At 42.4% G+C, this 23,155-nt stretch overlaps 1 protein-coding gene across 1 annotated transcript in view; it reads left to right on the forward strand.

Moving 5' to 3' along the window:
- The first annotated feature begins 14,489 nt into the window (after positions 1-14,489).
- The window catches only part of LOC127567729 (calcium-activated chloride channel regulator 1-like), a 76,643-nt gene continuing 67,977 nt past the window's right edge, over positions 14,490-23,155 (forward strand). The window contains exons 1-3 of the mRNA XM_052010707.1: positions 14,490-14,549; positions 18,400-18,616; positions 18,795-18,938. Of these exons, the coding sequence (XP_051866667.1) occupies positions 14,536-14,549; positions 18,400-18,616; positions 18,795-18,938 (375 nt within the window). The 5' untranslated portion in view covers positions 14,490-14,535. The remainder of the gene's footprint in view (positions 14,550-18,399; positions 18,617-18,794; positions 18,939-23,155) is intronic.

The following is a 23,155-nucleotide window of genomic DNA, read 5'->3' on the forward strand; positions in this document are numbered from 1 at the left end:
CTGCTTGAGAATAGACTTGGAAGACATCAGCTGGCCTGTGAGGTAAGTTGTTGTTCCTATACAAATCTGAAGGTCCTGAAGAGGAGTGTGCTGCCCCAGCAGGTAAGTGGGGGCATCTAGGGGAGCCTCGGTGTCAGGACTTGGCTCCAATGCTCTGTATGGTCGGGCTTCCAATCCAGAGGGGTTTCTGGTGTCGGGGCCCCAGCATCGGACGTCCCCCACAGGTCAGGCATCGGGGCGGGTCGGGCCTTGGAATTTGGCCTCTGCTGGCCTCCTGCATGGTGTCTAGCTTCTAGAGTGTTGTTCTACCTGCATCCATCCAAGCAAGTGAGGACAATTCCATCATTCTCCTTACTTGTACCTTACAGATGGTGGAAAGGATCTGGGAGCCAGGAGGTGCATTGTGTGCTCAGCGGTTCAAAAACACAAAGTCTGCTGTATAGAATGGAGACATATCTGAATAGAGAATGGATGAGAATGACTTAGGCAATGTAGCCAGAGAAAAAGGTTTGACTGTTGGGTGATAGAATGGTCAGGACACTTGCTGATTTCTATCCAGCCAACATCACTAAACTCCAACCCCATTGCAATGTACCATTTACCTTCTTAATCATTTTCTGCACCTACCTGCTGACTTTTTGTGATTTTTGCACAAGAACACACCTAGATCTGTTTTTACATTGCATCTGCAATCTTTCTCCATTTGGATAATAGTCTGCCTTTAGTTCCTTTTATGGAAGTGCAAAACATCTCACTTTCACATATTTAACTCCATAAGCCAAGTTATCACTCACTCCCTCAACTTTTCCATATCCATTTGCAGAATCCTAATATCCTCATTGCAACATGCTCTTCCACCTATTTCCACGTCATCAGCACACTTGGATACCTTACACCCTGCCCCTTCTTCCAAGTCATATTAATATAAATCGTAAATAATTGAGGACCCAGAACTGATTCTTGGGCATACCACTAGTTACATTCTATCAGCCTGAAAAAGACCCATTTATTCCAAATCTGCCTTCTATGCAATAACCAATCTTCAGTCCATGCTAGAGACACAAGGGACTACAGATGCTGGAATCTGGAGCAAAAAACAAAATGCTGGAGGAACTCGGCAGGTTGAGCAGCATCTGTTGGGGGGAGGAGGGAGAGGTAAGGAATTGTCGATGTTTCGGGTTGAGACCCTGCAAGAGGACTGAGAGTGGAGATCGAAGATACCCAGTATAAAGAGGAGAGGTGAGGCAGGTGTCGATAGGTGGACTGAAGAGGGGTGAAGGATGATGGGCAGAAAGTGCCAGGTGGGGGATGGGAAGAGGGGTGGGAAGAGACAAGGAAAAAAAAGCAGGTGGAGTCAGGTGGGGGAGGGGATGTTGAAAGTGGAGATAGAAGCTGGAGGGTGATAAGGAAGGACACAAAGGCTGCAGGGGTGAGTGGGACCCTGATTCAGCAGAGAGGCCGATGAGAAAGTCAAGGGAAAATGCTGTACCTAATGAGAGAAAGTTTAGTAGTCAGGATAGCCAGGAGCACAGTAAAGGGAGAGGAAAGACCACTGGTTTAAACTACATTTATTTCAATGCAGGAGGCTTAACAGGTAAAGTGGATGAACTCAGGGTGTGGACTGGCTCTGGGGACTGGAGTATTATTGCCATTACAGAAACATGGCTGAGAGAAGTGTAGAACTGGCAGCTTAAATATTCCAGGATACAAATGTTACAGGCATACAGAGGTACAGGTAAGAGAGGAGGAAGAGTTGCCTTTTTGATGAGAGAGGACAAAACAACAGTGCTGAGGGAGGATATTCCTGGGGGATCATCCAGTGAGGCCATGTGGGTAAAACTTAGGAACAAGAAGGGGATGGTCACTTGATGGGACTGTATTATAGGCTCCCTAATAGTCAGTGGGAATTAGAGGAGCCGATGTGTAGAGAAATTGCAGATAGTTGTAAGAATAATAGAGTCGTATTAGTGGAAGATTTTAACTTTCCTAACTTTGACTGGGCCCCCATAGTGCAATAGTTTAGATCTGCATCATGGCTGGCACAGATATAGTGGGCCAAAGGGCCTGCCTGTGTGCTGTGCTGTTCTATGTCCACAGCACCACACCCAACGACAACCTCTCTCTCTCTCTGATACATTTGTCTTGGAGGGTTTATAGTCTGAATATTAACAGAGCACCAAGAGTTAGCACCATGCCTATAAACTAAGCATTTATTCTTTTGAATGTAATTAACATACAGTTTTGGAGGCAGAGGCTTTAATGGAAATGAAGCCAAGGTTGATGAATGGAATCAGGATAATAGATCAGCAATCATGTCATTGATCAAAGATGACTGAGGGGTTGAGTAGCCAATACCTGCTCTGATGTCCCTAGGTGATTCAGTGGCCCAAACCATATTAGACAGCAGTGCAAGCTTATTTAATGTAATTTGTGCAGTAAATTGAGGTCATATTGTTGTTTAGAATGAAGTTTGGGGTGAAGTGAAGGTACTGGTCTTTCTCACCACACCCACCATGCTGCATGGTGTGTAGGGTATCTTCATGTGTAAGGTACCGTTCAACAATGATCACATTCACCTACGAAAGAAAATTGCCTGTTTCTGTGTGAAAGTTCCTGCACACAGCTCAAAAGAACTACCAAGAGCAGAATTGTAAATGTACTAAGTCTGAGAACTTAGAACAAGATTGCCTAAATGTCCAGTGTCAATTGTGTTCCTCTTCTCCTTATCACTGCTTGACTCTTGCTCCCCCACTTCCCCTTACTGCAAGTCATGGAGTCACATAGCTCAGAAACAGGACCTTCGGCCTAACTGGTCCATACTGACCAAGATGCCCATCCAAGCTAGTCCCATTGCCCACATTTGGCCCAATAACCTTTTAAATCTTTCCTATCCATGTACCTGTCCAACTGTCTTTTAAAAGTTATTTTTGTACCTGCCTCAACCATTTCCACCAGCAGCTCATGCCATATACGCACCAATCTCTGTGTAAAAAAATTTCCCCCTCAAGTTCCTATTAAATCTTTCTCCTCTCACCTTAAACCTTTGATTCCCCACCTCTGGGGGAAAAAGACTGAGCGCATTCACCTTATCTCTGCCCCTCATGATTTTATACACCTCTGTAAGATCATCTCTCAATCTCCTACTCTACAAGCAACCTCTGTACAACCTCTCCCAATAACTCAGTCCCTCGAGTTCTGGCAACATTCTTGTAAATCTTTTCTGCATTCTTTCCAGTTTAATAACATCTTTGCTATAGCAGAGTGACCAAAACTGAACACAATACTCCAAGTGAAGCCTCACCAACGTCTTGTGCAACTGCAGCATAACCTCCCAACTGCTATACTCGGTACCCTGAATGATGAAGGCCAGCATGCCAAAAGCCTTCTTCACCACCCTGTCTACTTGTGACTCCACTTTCAAGGAACCATGTACCTGAACTCCAAGGTCCCTCTGTTCTACAACACTCCCCTGGGCCCTACCATTCACTATGAAAGTCCTACCTTGATTTGACTTTCCAAGATGCAACTCGCACTTATCTGAATTAAACTCCATTTGCCATTCTTCGGCCCAATTACCCGACTGATCAAGATCCCCTTGTAATTTTTGATAGTCTTCTTTGCTATTTTAGTGTCATCTGCAAACTTAATACCTATGGCTTGTATATTCTAATCCGAATCGTTATTGTAGTTGACAAACAACAATGGGCCCAGCACTGAACCCTAAGGCACACCACTAGTCATGGACCTCCAGTCTGAGAAACAACCTTCCACCATCACCCTCTTATGTAAGAAGGTTTTTGGCATGCTGGCCTTTATCAGTCAGGGCATTGAGTATAGAAGTTGGAAGTGTTGCCAAACTTCACTTTCTCAATGTTCCTGGATCCTTGAACAGGCTGTCAATCATTCATGGCACAAGTATGTGATTCCCCATTGTCCTGAGGGCCAGATTCTCACTTCTACAGGCTTAAGTATCATATTCACCATTGCCCTCTGTAGCTTATTTCACCATGTCTTCATGCTGCCCGATGTCAAATGCCCTAATCCAACTCTCTGTGCTCTAAGTGAAAGTGTCAATTCCCATTCAATATTCCAAGATCTTGCTTCCATAGTTCTCAAGCACAATGAAATGATAAGCTCCATTCCATTGCTCCAAGACACAACACATCCCAGTAATACTGGAACTGAGCTTCGTTTCCTGGCAATGCTCAGGCAGCCCTCAGGCCATAATATGGATAGATCTGTTACATACCAACAACAAAAGTAACACACCGAGTCATGTATCAGTGTTAAAAACTACTTTATTAATAACTACTTACGATAATAAAAATAAAAGTAAAATTGTTAGAATGTTAGAAGTAAAAATGTTAAATCTTAAACATTAACCCTCACAACTAAACTTGTAGTGTGTGTGTGGCAAACTCCCAAACTCCAGGTGCAGGAATAATTCTCAAAGTTCAGTTCAGCAAGCCATAAGGTGAAACGTGAGCAAAGGCTTCTTCAACAACCACCATTGACTGAAGACAAAACGTAGATGTAGAGAGAAAATAGAGAGTAATTACAAAATCCAGATGTTCCACTTTGGAACCCAAACGACACCTCAGTATCTACTCAGCAGTGACCACTCCACCGCATTTGCCTCACCCCGAAAGGCTCTCGAATCGTAGCCGTCCACACAAATACCTGTTTCCCTCTACAGGTTAACGACAAAGTGGACTCCACCGCTTTGTTCCGACGTATCTCCCACCCCGAAAGGCATCCGAGATGTGGCCGTCCACACAAATACCTGTTTCCCTTTACAGGTTAACGACAAAGTGGACTCTACCGGATTACTCCAAAAATCCATACATGGATTGTAGTGACAGACACAGTTATTGTTTTTCATCCATTGATAGGGACTAGCAGGCTGGTCTCTCTCTCTCTCTCTCTCTCTCTCTCTCTCTCTCTCTCTCTCCTCTGACTCCGACTGCTTCAAAAACATCATTATGTCCTTTATCTTCTGTTGTCGTGACCACGCCAACACACACACACACACACACACACACACACACACACACACACACACACACACACCACTATGCCCTATCTTAAAGGGACACTCACCAATAGTAACCTAGTCCGTAACAGATCTTTGAAACTCACAGTCACTGCTGCAAGAGCATTGCCACACACATCTCTCCTACCATTTCATGCACATCCACCAACCCACAACCAACTCACCATGGCCTTTCACTGTTGCCAATGCCTGTTCATCCTCCACCAAAGATCAGTGCCAAACCGCAAGGATCATATCCTATTATTACATCCCTCAATGCTATCAAGTCATAGGCTCACCCAAGGCATTCATTCTCGATTTCAGAGTAGTCTTCTATTACCACTGAAGACTCATTACAGTTCCACAGCCCATTCATCGGTGCTTTCAAACTTGTGTACAGCAGCCTTCAAGGCAGATAAGAGGCAAAAGTCAAATATACTGGTAAAGGAGCATGCACTAATCAAACTGAGTTGAAAAATAAATAAGATTTCAGATGCTCGAATCTGAAATGTAAACATAAATGCTGGAAGAACTCAGCCAATCAAACAGCATCTGTGGAAAGAGAAACCAATCAAAGTTTCTGGTTACTGATCTTTCCTCAGCTGCTTGACCGGTTGAGTTTTTTCAACATTTTTGTTTTTGTTTCAAAGGCAGTGGGTTACTACTTCATGAAGAAAGCAACAGAGTTGTGGAACTCAGTCTCCAAAGCACCAGCAACAGTTCTAGAATTTGTCTTATTCAGACAAACTCCATTAATTCCAGGATGGCACCGGAGCACGGCGACTCTTTGTGAGACGGCTTCAACAGACCTATTCATTACATTTATTATAATCATTCTTTTGTGCTACCTCAATGTTCTTATGTATGGAATGATATGTCTGGATGGCATGCAAGCAAAGCATGTGACAATATTGAATCAATTACCAATTAATATACTTATTCACTTCCAAGAATAAGTTCCATTTTTATTGTCAGTGGGACATTTCCATAACTGTCTGTTGCAGACTGGGAACTGATAGAAAGAAAGTCTGGGAGTTGCTTTTATGCTGGGTCTATCTTCAGAGTTTATCTGCTCCACCACTGGAACTTCAGCACAAAACACATATGTGAATGGGGATTTTGGGGAGGAGTTCCAGTGGTGGAAAACCACTGATAATAGTTTCAGTCTCTCACTCCTCTGTTCTTACCTTCTTATATGACTGAGTAGTTGGTCTCTGAACCAGGTTTGGGTTCAGGTGCCAGGCAGCAGGCAGCAGGATTTTTACCTCTGAGAAGGAAGTTGATGTTTTGTATCTTGGTGGAGGTAGGATGAGGAATCAGTCTTCATTTCCCACAAAGCAAACTCAAGATTAAAAGTTAATGCCTGGTTGCATTTTAGTCACCCAGGGAGAGGAAAGAGAACATAAGTATGCCATTAACTCTTACCAAATCCTGAAACTCCAAGCAGTAAAACACAATGTAAGTAACGTACATGAACTAAACAATGGAAAAAAATATTTCAGATATCACCTCACCTGAATGTTTTCAATAGGATTGGCATTATATTGGATACTAGGATTTATAGCAAAGTCAATGTTTCAATATCCATCATTGACCACTCTTTGTCTGGAACAGTTTAGAATACAAACATTCAGGAGACGGCCAAATAATAAGCCTAGGATTCAGTCAAACATCTTCATTGCACACAAGCTTTCTCTGCTCAAGAATACTTCCTACAATGCCAGAATTCCTGGGAGTGTACTGAAAAGGATTAGAGGAGGATTGTACTGGTGTACAACACAGATGGGAAACTGGGTGAGAAATTCCAGTCTGTTCCAAGTATTTTTCAATTTATTCCTTTTCTCAGGATCTCTGCATCACTGGCAAGGCCAATGTTTATAGCCCATCCTTAATTGCGCTTGAGAAGCTTAAACTGAAAAAGAGTTGCTTCAGATACAGAACTAATAGAATCAATAGAATTTTATGTAAAGTTGTGATTTATTTCAACCTGAAACTGGGGTCTTAAATCTAAAGAAACAACCAGCAAAGAATTAAGGCACAAGTTTTTTGTGGTAGATTGGGAAATAGATATGGTGGTCAAGAAGTGATGGCTAACATTTAAGTAATTAATACATGGTTTACAACAAATATCTATTTCTCTACTTAGAAAAACCAAATGGTAAAAGTGGTCCAGCCACAGTAAACAAGAGAAGTTAAAGATGGTATGAAATCAAAGAGAAAAGTTTATGAAGTTGTCTAAAAAAAAACAATAGGCTGGAGGTTTGGGAATATATCGAGATTCACCAAAGGAAAAGTAGAATACAAGAGTAATCTAGGGAGAAACGTGAAGACAGATTGTAAATGCTTTGTTAGGCAAGCAAGTACAAAAAGATGAACAAAAGAGAAAGTGGCTCCTTTACAGATGGAGACAGGTGATATTATATTGAGTAATAAGGAAATGGCAGAGAAGTTAAACAGATATTTTGTGCCTGTCTTCATGGAAGAGGACACAAAAAACCCAGAAATGATGAAAAACAAAAAGTTGAGAGAGATCGGGGAGTTGAAAGGAACTGGCATTGATTAAAAAGTTAGAGAAATTCATGGGACCAATGACCTGCATCCCAAGGTATGGAAAGAGGCCGCCAAGGAAATAATGGGTGCACTGTTTGATATCTTCCAAAACTACATGGATTTCAGAAAGTTTCCCACGGAATAGAAGGCAGCAAATGTTATGCCACTATTTACAGAGGAAGGATAGAACAAGGAACTGTAAACTGGTCATCCTGATATCAGCAGTGGGTAAAAAGCTGGATGTGGTTAAAAAAGTGTTAAGTGTTGGGGCTATATCTATATCAGTGATTTGGAATATCTGTTTGGAATATATATTGTAATATATCGAAATTTGTGAATGATGAAAAGCTGAATAAGAATGTGTCTGTGGAGAGATGCAAGAGGCTTCAGAGAAATATAGGTCGATTAAGTGTATAGATGAGGACAAGACAGATGAAATATAGGCTGGAAAATGTGATGCCATCTATTTTGGTAGTAGGAAACTAGGAGAAGGGGTATTTTTTAAATGATGAGAGAGTGAAATATGTTGGTGTTCAGAGAGACCTGGGTGTCATTGTTCACAAATCACAAAAAATAATAGACAGATGAAGCAAGCAAATCAGAAGGCAAACAATATTTTGGCCTTATTGCAAAAAGATTTGAGTTCTTTATTACAATTATATAGGGTAATTGGTTTATTATTGTCGAGGTATAGTGAAAAGCTTTACGTGCCATCCAGGCTAGGGCGCTGGTAAGACCACAGCTAGAGTATTATGTTGAGGTCAGGTCTCTCTATATAAAGGGTGAACTATATGAGGTAAAGGGTGTGGAATGAAGATCATGAGAATAATTCCTGGAATGAATGGTAAACCAATGATGAGAGGTTAACTGATCTAGGAGAATATTCCTTAGAATTTAGAATAACGTGGGGTGATTTCACTGAAGCATATCAAACTCTGTTGCAGGGACTGATATTTCCCCTATCTAGCTATTTGCAACCAAAGTCCAGTCTCAAGATAAGGGGTCAGGCATTCAGGACAGCAATAGGAAGAAATTTCTTTATCTTGTGGTTTGTCAATATTTTACCAAGGAGGCCTCTGGAGGCTCACTTACTGAGTATATTCACAGCAGAGATCAAAAGATGTTGGATGCTAAAAGAACTATGTAATATGGGGTGTTGTGTCAGCACAGATGTTTCTGGTTATGGTTTGGATCTGAATAATATTGGTGAAAAAAACAAACTAGTACAATAGAGATTTACAGCAAATCTCAATTTGTTGTAAAACAACATTTGCATATAGTCAATAGCAAGAGATAGCTCACGTTCTTCCTTTCATTCACGGGACTCCAAAGTGATGGCTTGATGCCCAGTCTCAGCTTGCCCAAGTTCCTTGATCATGAATCTAGTTAAAGGTTAATTCTAAGAATTGGTTGGATTACCCCATCCTTTATATGTCGAACGGTCATGATCACAACGCAAAGGAATTGCGTTGATCACAACGCAAAGGAACACAACACTGCTCAGGAATTCTTTGAAGAGTAAAGTAAATCTTAAAAGAATGGTTATGAAAAATCACATGGATGGTGCAACTCTGCGCACTCTCAACACATTTTAAATTGTTAGCCTTTGCAAACTGTACAATCCCTCTCAAGTCTGAGTATCATTGCACCACGTGATAGAATAGTGACAAACACTTTTCTCTTCATCAGTTGGTGCAAACACGGCACTGAGCAAAAGATTGGCTGTAATCTTATTTATTGAATGGCAGAGCAGGAACAAGGAGCAAAAAAAATCTTTTGCTGATAGTTAATATGATAACTATAATATATAATTTATATTCTGATGCATCTGTAACGATCAGATGTTGCAAGAAACAATGACCACAAATTTCCCTTTCAACATAAGATTAAAGCCAAGATCAAGTCCTTCATAAGGCCTAGCACACCAAGTACACTTTTGCACCCATAAGGAACTCTGGAAGAAGCTCTGCAAAACCTTGGCAAGAGCCTGCAAACAATCTTCAGCCCTCTGCTGTTTGAATGTTATGAGTTCTCATATTGCATTGCAAATTATAACAGGCACCATGAGTCTGGATGCAGGGTTTTGAACTGAAACGTTGACAGTTCCTCTCCCCCCACAGAAGCTGCTCTGAGTTCCTCTAGCAGATTGCTTGTTGCTCCAGATTCCAGCATCTGCAGTCTCTTGTGTCTCCAATACGTGAAACCAGGTGAGAATGGGGATGGGCAGATAGAGCCAGGTAGGGGAGAATGAGGGGTTGGGGTGGAGAGAGAGCAGGTGGATGATATATAGAAACAGAATAGGAGAGGGAGAAAAGGAGACAGATGGAGCTAGGTGGGAGTGGGGAGGGAGAGCCTCCTGCATCATTCAGACTTGTTAATTTTATCTCCTTCACCGCTGACTTCCACCCCACCCTCAAATTCACTTGGACCATTTCTGACACCTCTCTTTTTTGGACCTCTCTATCTCCATCCCAGTAGACAAACTATCCACTGACATTTACTATAAACCCACTGACTACACCTCTTCCCGTGTCTCCGTCTCTGCTGCATCTGTTCTCACAATGAGGCTTTCTGTTTCAGGACATCTAAATTTCCTCCCTTTGTAGGAAATGTGGCTTACCCCACCCCTCCCCAACCATCCCCACCCCCTCAGCTGTGGTTGATGGAGCCCTCTCAAGGCTATGGAGATTTTTCACTGAGAGGATTTCACCTTTGGACTGGGATTGTGAGTGGTACTAAGGACCATTACCAGAGAAGATAATCTGTTGCTAGGAGTTCAGAACAGCAGAATGAATGTCACAACTGTTTATTTTGAGAACTGTTTGTTTCTTGGATCAGTTGAGTGGACTTTCCTTTTGAACTGCAGTGACAAGTAGTATTAAGGGCTGTTGATGACTCTTACATTTGCTCTTGCCAGGGGTCTCCATGAGTGAAAGGGCAATGAGAGTTGGCACAAGAGATTCTGCAGGTGCTGGAGCAAGAGAATCTGGAGCAACACACACAAAATGCTGGAGGAACCCAGCAGGTCAGGCAGTATCTACAGAAGGAAATAAACAGTTGACGTTTCAGGTCAAGACCCTTGATCAGGACTGGAAAGGAAGAGGGCAGAACCCTCCCCCACCCACCTACCTACCCCCTATCACTTGCCAGCTTGTGCTCCTCCCCCTCCCCTGACCTTCTGGCTTGAGAGAGAGAGAGAGAGAGAGAGAGAGAAAGAGAAAGTGTAAATTAAGTTGGACAAATGTTACTTACCGCAGTTTGAAGCTTACAAAAGAAAAAAATGCATTGGAAGTTCAAGTTCAGATGTTGAAAAAAGAGGATATGCATTTGCAGAGTTCCAGTGTTGCATTAGCAGAAGTAGCATGAGCTGCTCAAGAGAGAGCGAAAATGGTGGAGGATAATACGTTCAGTCTAGCTGTTCAATTAGCTATAGTGAAATATAAAAGAACTTGTTAGGGAAAGGTAGTGAACAGTAAACCCAGCAAAGGTGAATGCTGTATTAATAAAAGATCCTGGCAAATGGAATGGAGGTATACAGTTAATGGCAGGACTCTTAATAGCATTGATGTACAGCGGGATCTTGGGATCCAAGTCCAGAGCTCACTGAAAATGGCCACGCAAGTAGATAGGGTGGTAAAGAAGACATATGGCATGCTTACCTTCATTGCTCAGGGCATTGATTATGAGAAGTAAGGGAGACATGTTGCAGCTAAATAAAGCGTTGGTTAGGCCACACTTGAGGTATTGCGTGCAATTCTGGCCGCCCCATTACAGGAAGGATGTGATGGCTTTGGTAAGGGTGCAGAAAAGTTTACCAGGAACCTGTGTTGTTTTCTCCAGAGCATCGGAGGCTGAGGGGAGACCTGATGCAAGTTTAGAAAATTATGAGAAGCATAGATAGGGTAGACATTCAGAATCTTTTTCCCAGGGTGGAAATGTCAAGTACTAGAGGATGTGCATTTAAGGTGAGAGGCGGAAAGTTTAAAGGAGATGTACAGGGCAAGTTTTTACACAGAGAGTGGTAAGTGCCTGGAAATAGCTGCCAGGAGTAGTGGTGGAATCATATAGTGGCGTTTAAGAGGCTGTTAGATAGACTCATTAATAAGCAAGGAATGGAAGGATATATGTCATGTAAGGCCAGAAGAGATTTAGTTTAATTCAGCACCGTGTTTGTCACAGACATTGTGGGCTGTACTGTTCTATGTTTGGGCCTCCTCTTTTGAGGAGGAGAGAATGGACAGAAGGTGAGGAAGAGGAAGAAGTCTGACCCTTAATAATTAACTAAAGCTTAAGGAATGGCAGGACAAAAGCCAGTGCAATCTCAAGCAGAGCATGATTACTCCCAGACAGAATTGCGGGATATAATGAAACAAAATAAGCAACCACCATGGGAAACCTTGGGGGCATGGTTAATGAGCCTCTGGGACCAAGGGAAGGATTCTATTTGGCTGGCTAATGATAAGCTGCAGAGTTTAGGAGCACTCTTCCTGGACTCTATGAAAATCAGGTTTTGTAGACAGCAGCTGGAGAATCTGTGCAGCCCCTATTTAAATGGATGGTAGCTGCTGTTACATGTTTATATCCTGATGTTATGGAGGAATGCACCCTGTGGTGTACAAGTGAAGAAGCAGGGCAAAGATTAAGACCATATGTACCATGGAAACATGGAAGAAAATTTGAAGATCCACAGCAGGGAGCAAATGAGAAATTTGAAAAGAATTTACAAATGTACAAACAGCTTCTGAAGTCCTACAAAAACAGTTCACTCCAGTTGAGTTTGTGCAACAGAATAAAGTGAAGCAACATGTTACTGAGAATATGGGAACTGGAATATGTGAAGAGCTTGTTAAAACCCCTGAGGGGCAGAGAGCATAGCAACAACCTGTTCATTCATTGGGTTCGGCAACACAAGTTCTCAAGTTAAGTACCACCGAAGGATCATACAAAGAAACCAGGGAAGCTGCTACAATCAACCTTGCAAGCATCTTGGTGAAAAATATAATTGTTTGTGATGAGCTTGAAGGCGTGCAATCAATGCACCCTGAATCTGAAGAGAACTACCCCATGGCTGAAGAAATGAATGCCACAAGGCTATAGTGTTCAGACATCTGTGTGAATCTTCTCCAGGAGAGCTGCTGGAATAATTGGAGGTTATGGAAACTACTGAAACAGAGGCTGGCAAGGTGTCAGCAACCAACCAAACTGAAACGGAAATAACTAGTCTTACTAGTGAACCACTGAGCACAACTAGTGAAGGTGAAAGTACAAATCTTGGAACAATTGAGTGGACTTCCCTTTTGAACTGTGGTCATGAATGGTATTGAGGACTCTTACATTTGCCATTACCACTGGTCTCAACTAGCAAAAGGGCTATGAGAGTTGTATTTTCTTCAGTCGGACAAACTGTTCTCTGCTTGTGACTAATTGCTTTATAAACAATTTTCTCAAACATATCAATTGGATCAGAATTATCATGTAATAAACCTCTGACATTTTACTCATCCACTCCAGAGTATTCTGCAGCCACACAATGATATCTTTGACTGTAGCATCAGGGAGGAATCACATCTGTGACTGAAGGAATGCTTGCCTATTCCCTGAACTACAGAAGCCCTTCTTACCGTTGGCCTCTTGTCTTCTCTTCACTATAATTTTCCTTTTGAATTCCTTCTGTCACTCTCAAAGCTGGTTTCAGTCCCCCTTTGCTAATAAACTTTCCAGCAAAACAAATTAGCCTAAACCTCAATCTCAGGCATTTTCTCCCACTTTATAATGAACATAAGAAATAGGAGCAGGAGTAGGCCGTCTGGCCCATCGAGCCTGCTCCACCATTTAATAAGATCGTGGCTGATCTGGCTGTGGACTCAGCTCCACCCACCTGCCTTTTCCCCATGATCCTTAATTCCCCTACTATGCAAAAATCTATCTAACTGTGTCTTAAATATATTTAAATGAGGTTGCCTCTACTGCTTCCTTAGGCAGAGAATTCCACAGATTGGTCCTTTTTGATAACTTTGCCAAACCTAACCAAGTCATGTTCATTACCACGAAAGTGTTCTCCTACTGATACTCTTTCCACCTCCCCAGCCATATTCCCAAAATCTAAACTCAGTATTGCTTCTGCCCCTACGGGCCTCTTCTTGGGATTGCTACCTTCTGGCTAAAGGAAAATTCTTGTCAATACAGTTTAGGAATTCTGTGCCCTGACCTCTATCCTGTTAATATTAAGCAAATAAGATTCCCACACTATCTCCCCATACAGCTGAGCCACCCAGGCACTCCCCAGAGAATCCTCTCCCTCATTGTGCTAAGTACTGAATGTTAGTTAGACAGCAAGATGCCCTGAGCTTCCTGCCTGCTCTTTTTTGTCTGTATGTAGTTACTCATTCCTTCTCTGCCTGCACTCTTTTGTTGCAGGGTGATTACTTTTTGAAACGTGCTATCCATGAAACACTCAACCTCACGGATAGACGGCGGTGGCATCAGCTGCTGCTCAAGCTCCAAAACCTGGTGCTCCGGCTTCTCCATCTGATTATACTTTCTGCATATCTGGTTGTCCAGCACACAGGGAGCAACCATGAGTTTCCACATGGCACAGGATGTACATTCCATAGCCCTACCACATTGCTGTTAATCAGATTAATTCACTGTTGGCAAAAGTGTTTGTCACAGTTCTATCATGTGGTGCAATGATACTCTGGCTTCAATGGGTTAATATACAGTACAAAAGCTGAAAAATAAATATTTGTTGAATGGCTATGGAGTTGTACCATAAGCACATTTTTTCATTGGGTCTTCTAAGCAGTAATTTCCTTTGCATTGTTATCATTTCCGTTTGATAGTATAAAGGACAGCTGATGGTTGTAATTCCTCTTTGACAAGGTTTGCAGCTGGTGCTAACGAACTTGGTAAGCAGAGACTGGACAACTAGCCATCGCTCTGGAGTCCCGTGAATGGAAGAAGAGATGTGAGCTACCTCTTGTTATTGACTATATGTAATTGTTGCATGCTTTTATAATAAACTGAGATTTTCTGTAAATTTCCACTGTACTCATTTCTTCTTACACCAATATCGATCAGATCTGAACCTTAGAAATGTCTGTGCTGACTTAACATTTGGCAGATACGCTGGGATCTGAGTGATATGTGGAAGAAGAAAATATCAGTGGCAACAGCAGAGGAGGAAGGTCCTTACCCGTGGATGCTGCCGCATGAGTTTAATGAAGTGGCTAAGTTGTTAATTAAGTTAAGAAAATCGGGAAAATGAATTTGAAAACATCCCTTAGAAATTGTCATGTGTTATTAAAGAGCATTTCGAGGAAGCTTATCTTCTGAACAATCCCAAAGATGTGTTAATCAAGTGCAAAAACAGAAATGCTCGAAGAAATCAAGCAGTCAAGCAGCATCTATGGAAAGAGAAATCAGTCAAAGCTTCTGGTCAGGGACCCTTCTTCAGAACTGGCTTCTGTTGTACACTTCAAGATATTGTACTTTTGTTAGATTAAAAACTAGGGTGTGCTCCATTGATTAGACAAGCTTTATTTCTGGCCAATTTGCCAAATAGTTTTCTTTTCCTGTAGGCATTGAAACTATATCCAGAAACATATTATGGTCCAATGAAGAGTCTTTAACCTGAAATGTTAGTTATGTTTTTCTTTCCACCAATGCGACTTGACTTGTTGAGTGCTTCTAGTTTTACTGTTGCTCTCTAGTACCTCCGTGTGGTCAATATTAATAGATATACCTAGTCAATGTATGTCACTAAGGCACTCACACAACCAAGGTTGATTCTGTTTTATTTATTGTCCAGGAAAATGAATAGTCCCCAACGTGGTCAGGAACAGTAAGACTAAGTAATTTTCATTCAGCCAGACCAAATCTACTAAGTTAGCAGTTTACCAGCCAACGCAGCTGAAAGCAACTAATTCAGCTGAGACTGAAATGAAACCTGGTATCTTCATTTTCTGGGTATTCAGCACAGGGACCAAACTAATTGTCCTCACACAGAGGACACTCTGCACTGTGTCATGACCACTGTGCCAAGTAGGAGAAATTAAAAATGGGTCCTGAAGTCCAGAAAAGGGTATCCATAAGCAACTGAGGACCATCAAAAGAGCAAACTTAGATACCTCTCCAACCTGTAACCTCAAGACCAAGCATATCTCTCATTTTCTGTTATCAGGGAGGCAGGTGACTAACTCCAGTTCCACAGGGAGTGCAGAAAGGCATTCCAGAGCAGCATCATGCATCCCTGGCATAACCTGGTGAACTTAGTCACAGGGTTACATGGTAGCAGCATAGATTGGACAGGGTTACATTGATTACTGCATTGGTGTCACCCCATCACCCATTTTCATCTTCCTCCCGCCTCCCAGTTCCATCCACCCACTACCCACATTTCACACACCAGCTCTCTCCACCTCCCATCTGGTTCTGGTTCCATCTGTCTTTCACCTCTCCTTTAATAGTTCCCATTTATCACCTTCCTTACTGGCATAACCTGGTGATTCCAGCACTGGTGGCCTTTTTGTCCCCACTAATCACCTTCCAGCAGCTGTCTCCACCTTCATCCTCCCCTCTCCCCTCCTGACTCCATTTTCCTCTTATTTTTGTCTGCCTCCATCTATCATCCACTTGCCTCTCTCTCCCAACTCCACCCCCTCCCCAATACAGTAATCACCTCTGGCCCCTGTCACACTACTCCCTCCCCCATTTATACTGGCTATCTCTCCTCTCCGCTCTTAATCTCGATGCAAGGTTTTGAACCAAAACGTCGACATTTCCCTTTCCCAACAGATACTGCGTGACCTTGAGTTTGACCAGCAGGTTGTTTGTTGCTCCAGATTCCAGCATCTGCAGTCTCTTGTGTCTCCATTAGGAACATAGAGTTGGGAAGTAATAAAGATATTTATAACATTGGAACAGGTCATCCTCCAGCTCAATATATTGAAATTGGACCATTTCAGCATGTTGCCTGAGGAAGGCAATTTGAATTGCACTACATGCAACTTGACTTCTAGAACCATGCATTTATGGCATAGAAAGAGGCTGTTTGGACGCAATGTCCATGTTGAGTAAAAATAAATTATCCAGCCTGAGCCAGGATCTTGGTCCTTGGCACATCGAACAGGTCCTTTAAAATGTGGCATGAGTTTCTGCCTCTGCCATACTCTCAAGCAGTGAGCTCAAGTCTGCTCACCACCCACAGCCTGAAAATATTCTTCGTCAACCCCACTGTCATGTTTTGCAAGGCAGGAGCTACTTAGAGTCATATGTCAGAAACAGACCTTTCAACCCAACTCGTCCACGCTGACCAAGATGCCCATCTAAGCTAGTCCCGTTTGCCTGCATTTGGCCCTCTGAACCTTTTCTATCCATGTTACTGTTCAAGTGACTTGTAAATGTAGTTATTGTACCTGCCTCAACCATTTCCTTTGGCAGCTCATTCCATATACATGCCATCCTGTGTGGAAAAAGTTGCCCCTCAGGTTCCTAAAAAAAATCTTTTGGCCTCTAGTTCTTGATTCCCTTTATATACCTCTATAAGATCACCCCTCAGTCTCCAATGCAACAAGGAGTAATGTCCTAGCCTGCTCAACCCTTCCCTATAATCCAGCCCCAAGGTCTGGCAACATCCTCATAAATCTTTTCTGCACTCTTTCCAGCTTAGTGGCACCTTTCCTACAGCAGGGTGACCAAAACTGAACACAATTCCCCAAGTGCAGCCTACCAATGTCTTGTACAACTGTAACACAACATCCCAATTTCTTTACTCAGAGCTCTGACTGGTGAAGGCCAGAGTGCCAAACACGTTCTTCACCACCCTGTCTATGTATGATGCCACTTTCAGCGAACTGTGTATTTGTACTCCTAGGTCCCTGTTCTACAACACTCGACCATCCACTGTGAAAGTTCTCCCCTGGTTTGACTTCCCAGAATACAATAACCTTGCATTGATCTGATCTTTGTTGTATTTCATTCCCAGGTTTCAAAATAAAAGGATAATCTAAGCCAAAAATCACTTTTCCACATTGTTGCTCCAGGCAGTGTGGTTGTGCTGGATTACACAATGGTAACCAAACAAGTGTTTGCTCACTATCACAGGATCACTGAATGGTTACAGCAGGGATGGAGGCCATTCAACCCTTTGAAAGTGTATTGGGTGTATATAGGAGCAATCTAGTTAGTTCCAGTCTCCTGCCCTCATCCATATCTCTGTAAATTCTTTTCTTTCTGGTAGTGATCCAGCTCCTTTTTGAACTCTGCAATTGAATACCTCCACTTCTACCCCTGGCAGTTCATTCCATTGTGAAAAAAAATTCCCTCATCACTTTTGGTTCTTTTGTCATTCATTTTTGTTCTCGACACATCTATTAATGGAAACAATTTGTCTCAATCTACTCTGCCTATATCCTTCATGATTGAGACAACTCCATCACATCTCCTCACAAGTTCATCCATTCCAAGGAGAACCACCCCAGTGTCTCCATTCCATCTACATTACATTCCTCAGACTATCATCATGCCTGACAGGACAGTGCATTAACCCTGATGGGATAAAAGTCACAAATTAAGATGAACCAACTTTGTTCCTCAAAGAAGGGTTTTGGTTGGATTCATTCCAGTGATGAACTTCTATTCATACAGATCCTGCAGGTTTTGATGCAACTAGATGCTTTAGATGTTTCTGATGCAACTCCTTGTTTTGTTAATATTTTCAAATGCTGACTGTTTTGTATAAGTTCTGGTCTAACATCACACCTTTTTTTCTGCTATAAGTATAATCCTTCAATCATTCTTTTGATTCATTGGCAAAGGTGGCATTGCAAATACAGGAAGCTATCCAGAGCACAGCAAAGTTTCAGCACAAAAATCGTTCTCCGAAAAACCTTTGGCTTATTGTTCAGCTATCTCCTTTGTGCTTATGTTGAGAGCTGCTCTGGAGTAAAGGTGGTGGATAATGGATATAGAGACATTGTGATTGCGATTAAACCAAGTATCCCATATAATGACACGATAACTGAAAAAATCCAGGTGAGATCTGAAGTGAATTTATAGAGTTGCTTTGTGTCAATGTACGTCTTTATATCATATTGTATTATCTTAAATTGACAACAGGAGGAAGAGTTAAAAGAATATGTATCCATTATTGCCCCTGTCAAAGTGATTAAAATATAATGAGACATTGATTTTAAGCTTGTGCTCCTTTAAGGAAATGATGAAGGAAGCCTCCTCCTTCCTGCATCGAGCTACCAAAAATCGGCTTTATTTTTCGGATGTAAAAATCCTGCTGCCTTCTACCTGGCCAGTGAATTCCAGCTCCGTTAACAAATCAACTACTCAATCCTATGAGAAGGTAAGAACAAAGAAATCAGAGAGTGGTGATGAGTGGTTGGTAGATAGCAGTGTTCCCCAGGGCTCAGTATGGATTCCAGACCTGGATGTGCAGGATAACATTTGGAAATTTATGGATGACACCAAACTTGAAAGAGTGGCAAAGGGTGATGAGGTTAATAATAGAATGCAAAAAGATGTAGCATGAATAGGCAGCAAGTTACAGATGAAGTGAAGGATGGAGATATATACAGTATACCACCAATAATCTGTTATCCTATTATTCAGAAATCCCTATGGTTCAGCATCAGGGTCACTGATGTTTCCCACTCTCCCATGAAACTCACTGGGACCCCAGTTTGTGTGCTCATTTTGAACTCACCAGGATCCCCTTTCCTGTGCTATCTATACTCACTGGAGCCCCATTTCCAATGCTCCCTTTCACTGCACTGAGCCCTAGTTCTTGCTCTCACTTTCAACTCACCCAGTCACTGTTCTTGTGCTCCCTTTGAACTCACCCAGATTCCATTTTACTTACTCACTTTAAACTCACTGGGACCGAAGTTCTTGTGTTCCCTTTAAACTCACACAGTCCCTTTTCCCACACTCCCTTTAAACCCACCAGGTCCAGTTCTTGTGTTCCTTTAAATTCACTGAGACCCCATTTCTCATCCTCCCTTTAAATTGACCAGGTTTGTGTTTCCCACTTAAATCTGTTGGATTCACTGGAAAACCTATGCCACTGAGTAAAATCTAAAAAATTAGTGAATTAAAAGTGTGCTGGTGTATTAATAGGGATAATATCCAATAGTCCAGAAAATCTGCTAGTCCAGCACCAAAGCCCTCGATGTGCTGGATTATTGCCATTTCATTGTATGTGTTTTATTGTGGAAAAACCTTGTTCATTTCCCCAAGTGATTAAAATAGAATCAGGTATTGATTTAAACTTATGCTTTGGTAGAAAATGATGATTAACATCCCCTCCCACCTGTACCAATCAAATGATAGCTTTATATTCCAGGCATAAAGTTCTTGTTGCTTCTTACCTTACCTACTACAACACAGAAGGCGGGCCATTGGGTCCATGCTGGCTCCCAAAGGGCAATTCCATTAGACCCATTACCCCTCTCCATATTTCTCTCACTTGTCCATCAACACCCCTTTGATTCATTTCTGGAGAAATCTAACTTTACAATATTTTCCCTTAAGGTGTGATTCACACCAAAAATCTGTCACTTATCAGATTTCCCAGTGTTCAGGATTACAAGTCAAATAATATCCTCTTTGACAAAAACTGTAGAATAGAACCATACAGCACAATACAGCCCTTGGCCCACCAAGTTTTGCCGACCTTAAACCATGCCTAAGACTATCCAACTCCTTCCTCCCACATATCCCTCTATTTTAAATTCCTCCATATGCTTAGCTAACAATCTCTTGAACTTGTCCAATGTATCAGCCTCCACCACCACCCCAGGCAGCACATTCCATGCACCAACAACTCTCTGGGTGAAGAACCTTCCTCTGATACATCCCTTGAACTTCCCACCCATTACCTTAAAGACATGCCCTCTTGTATTGAGAATGGTGCCCTGGGAAAGAGGCACTGGCTGTCCACCTATCTATTCCTCTTAATATTTTGCATACCTCTATCATGTCTCCCCTCATCCTCCTCCTCTCCAATGAGGTAAAGCCCTAGCTTCTTTAGTCTCTCCTCATAATCCACACTCTCTAATCCAGGCAGCATCCTGGTAAATCTCCTCTGCAACCTTTCCAAACACCTCCACATCCTTTCCTATAATGAGGCAAGGAGAATTGGACACAGTAGTCCAAGTGTGGTTTAACCAGAGTTTTGTAGAGCTGCATCATTACCTCATGGCTCTTAAACTCAATCCCATGACCTGTGAAAGTTAACATCCCATAAGCTTTCTTGACTACCCTATCCACCTGTGTGGCAACTTTCAGTGATCTTTGGATATGAACCCCCAGATCCCTCTGCTCCTCTACACTGCCCAGAATCCTGCCATCTTCCTTGTACTCCACCTTGGAGTTTGTCCTTCCAAAGTGTACCACCTCACACTTCTCCAGATTGAACTCCATCTGCCACTTGTCAGCCCAGCTCTGCATCCTATCAATATCTCTCTGCAAGCTTCTATAGCCCTCCACATTATCCACAACACCACCAACCTTTGTCATCTGCAAACTTGCTAACCCACCCTTCCACCCCCTCATTCAAGTCATTAATAAATATCACGAAAAGTAGAGGTCCCAGAACCAATCCCTGTGGGACACCACAAGTCACAGCCCTCCAGTCTGAGGGCACTGCCTCCACCACAATCCTCTGCTTTCTATAGGCAAGCCAATTCTGAATCCACACAGCCAAGCTTCCCCGGATCCCTTGGCCTATGACCTTCTGAAGCCTATCATGTGGAACCTTTGCAAATGCCTTACTAAAATTCATGTAGACCACATCCACTGCACTATCCTCAATCTTCCTGGTCACCTCCTCAAAGAACCCTATCAGGCTTGTGAGGCAAGATCTTCCCTTTGCAAAGCCATGCTGGCTGTCCCTAATTAGTCCATGATTCTCTAAATGCTCATAGATCCTATCTCTTAGAATCCTTTCCAACAGCTTACCCACCACAGATGTAAGGCTCACTGGTCTGTAATTCCCTGGACTATCCCTACTACCTTTTTTGAATAAGGGGACAACATTCGCCACCCTCCAATCCTCCGGTACCATCCCCGCGGACAATGAGGACTCAAAGATCCTAACCAACAGTTCAGCAATCTCCTCCCTCACCTCAAGCAGCAGCCTGGGGAATATCCTGTCAGGCCCTGGGGACTTCTGTCCTAATATTTTCAAACAGCTCCAACACATTCTCTCTTGATATCTATATACTCCAGAACATTACCCTTACCAACACTGTCCTCAGCATCATCAAGACCCCTCTCCTTGGCAAATACTGAAGAGAAGTATTCATCAAGAACCTCACCCACTTCCACAGCTTCCAGGAACATCTTCCCACCTTTGTCTTTAATCGGACCTACTTTTACTCTCGTCATCCTTCTGCTCTTCACATACGAGAAAAGCCTTGGGATTCTCCTTAACCCTACTTGCCAAAGCCTTTTCATGTCCCCTTCTTGGTCTCCTCAGCCCCTTCTCAAGTTTCTTCCTTGCTACTCTATATTCCTCACAAGCCCTATCTGATCCTTGCTGCTTACTCCTTCCTAACTAGTCGTTCCACCTCTCGTCACCCATGGTTCCTTCACCCTGCAATTCATTCTGTCTCATCGGGACAAATTTATCCCTAACATCCTGCAAGAGATCCCTGAACATTGACCACATCTCCATAGTACATTTCCCTTCAAAAATGTCATCCCAATTTACTCTCAAGTTCTAGCCTTATAGTCTCATAATTTACCTTTCCCCAATTAAATATCTTCCCATCTTTTGCTCCTATCCTTGTCCATGACAATGTTAAAGTTTATGGAGCAGTGGTCGCTGTCCCCCAAATGCTCACCCACCAGTAGATCTGTCACCTGACCCAGTTCATTACCTAGTGTCACAAACCAGCAACAAAAGAAACACTGAGCATGATTCAGTGTTAAAAACTATTTTATTAATCACTACTTATGATAATACGTAAAATAAAAGTTTAAAAAAAATGTTAGTATGTTAGAATTCAAGAATGTTAAACCTCGAACGTTAACCCCAAAACTAAACTCTTCGTGTGTGTGTGTGACAAAGTCCAAAACTCCCAGTTCCGGAATGGTTCTTAAAGTTCAGTTCCGCAAGCCATAAGGTGAAACATGAGCAAGGGCTTCTTCAACAACCACCGTTGTCTGAAGATAAGATGTAGAAAAACAGAGAGAGTACATACGAAATCCAAATGTTCCACGATGGAACCCAAATGACACTTCAGTGTTTACTCGGTAGTGACTTCCTCACCCCGAAAAGCATCCGAACCGTGGTCGTCCACACACAAATACCTGTTTCCTTCTACAGGTCAGCAACAAAGTGAACTCCACCGGATTACTTCCAACTTCCATACATGGAGTTTCTATGGCAAACACAGTTATTGTTTCTCATCCATCAATAGAGAAAAACAAGCAGGCTGGTGTCTCTCCCTTCTCTCTCTCTCTCGTTTTTCTTCTTCTTCAACAACGTCATTACGTCCTTTATCTTCTATTGATGTAAGCACGCCCACACACACTCTATCTTAAAGGGACTTTCAC

Source organism: Pristis pectinata, chromosome 3 (assembly GCF_009764475.1).
Source record: "Pristis pectinata isolate sPriPec2 chromosome 3, sPriPec2.1.pri, whole genome shotgun sequence".
Taxonomy (NCBI): Eukaryota; Metazoa; Chordata; class Chondrichthyes; order Rhinopristiformes; family Pristidae; genus Pristis; species Pristis pectinata.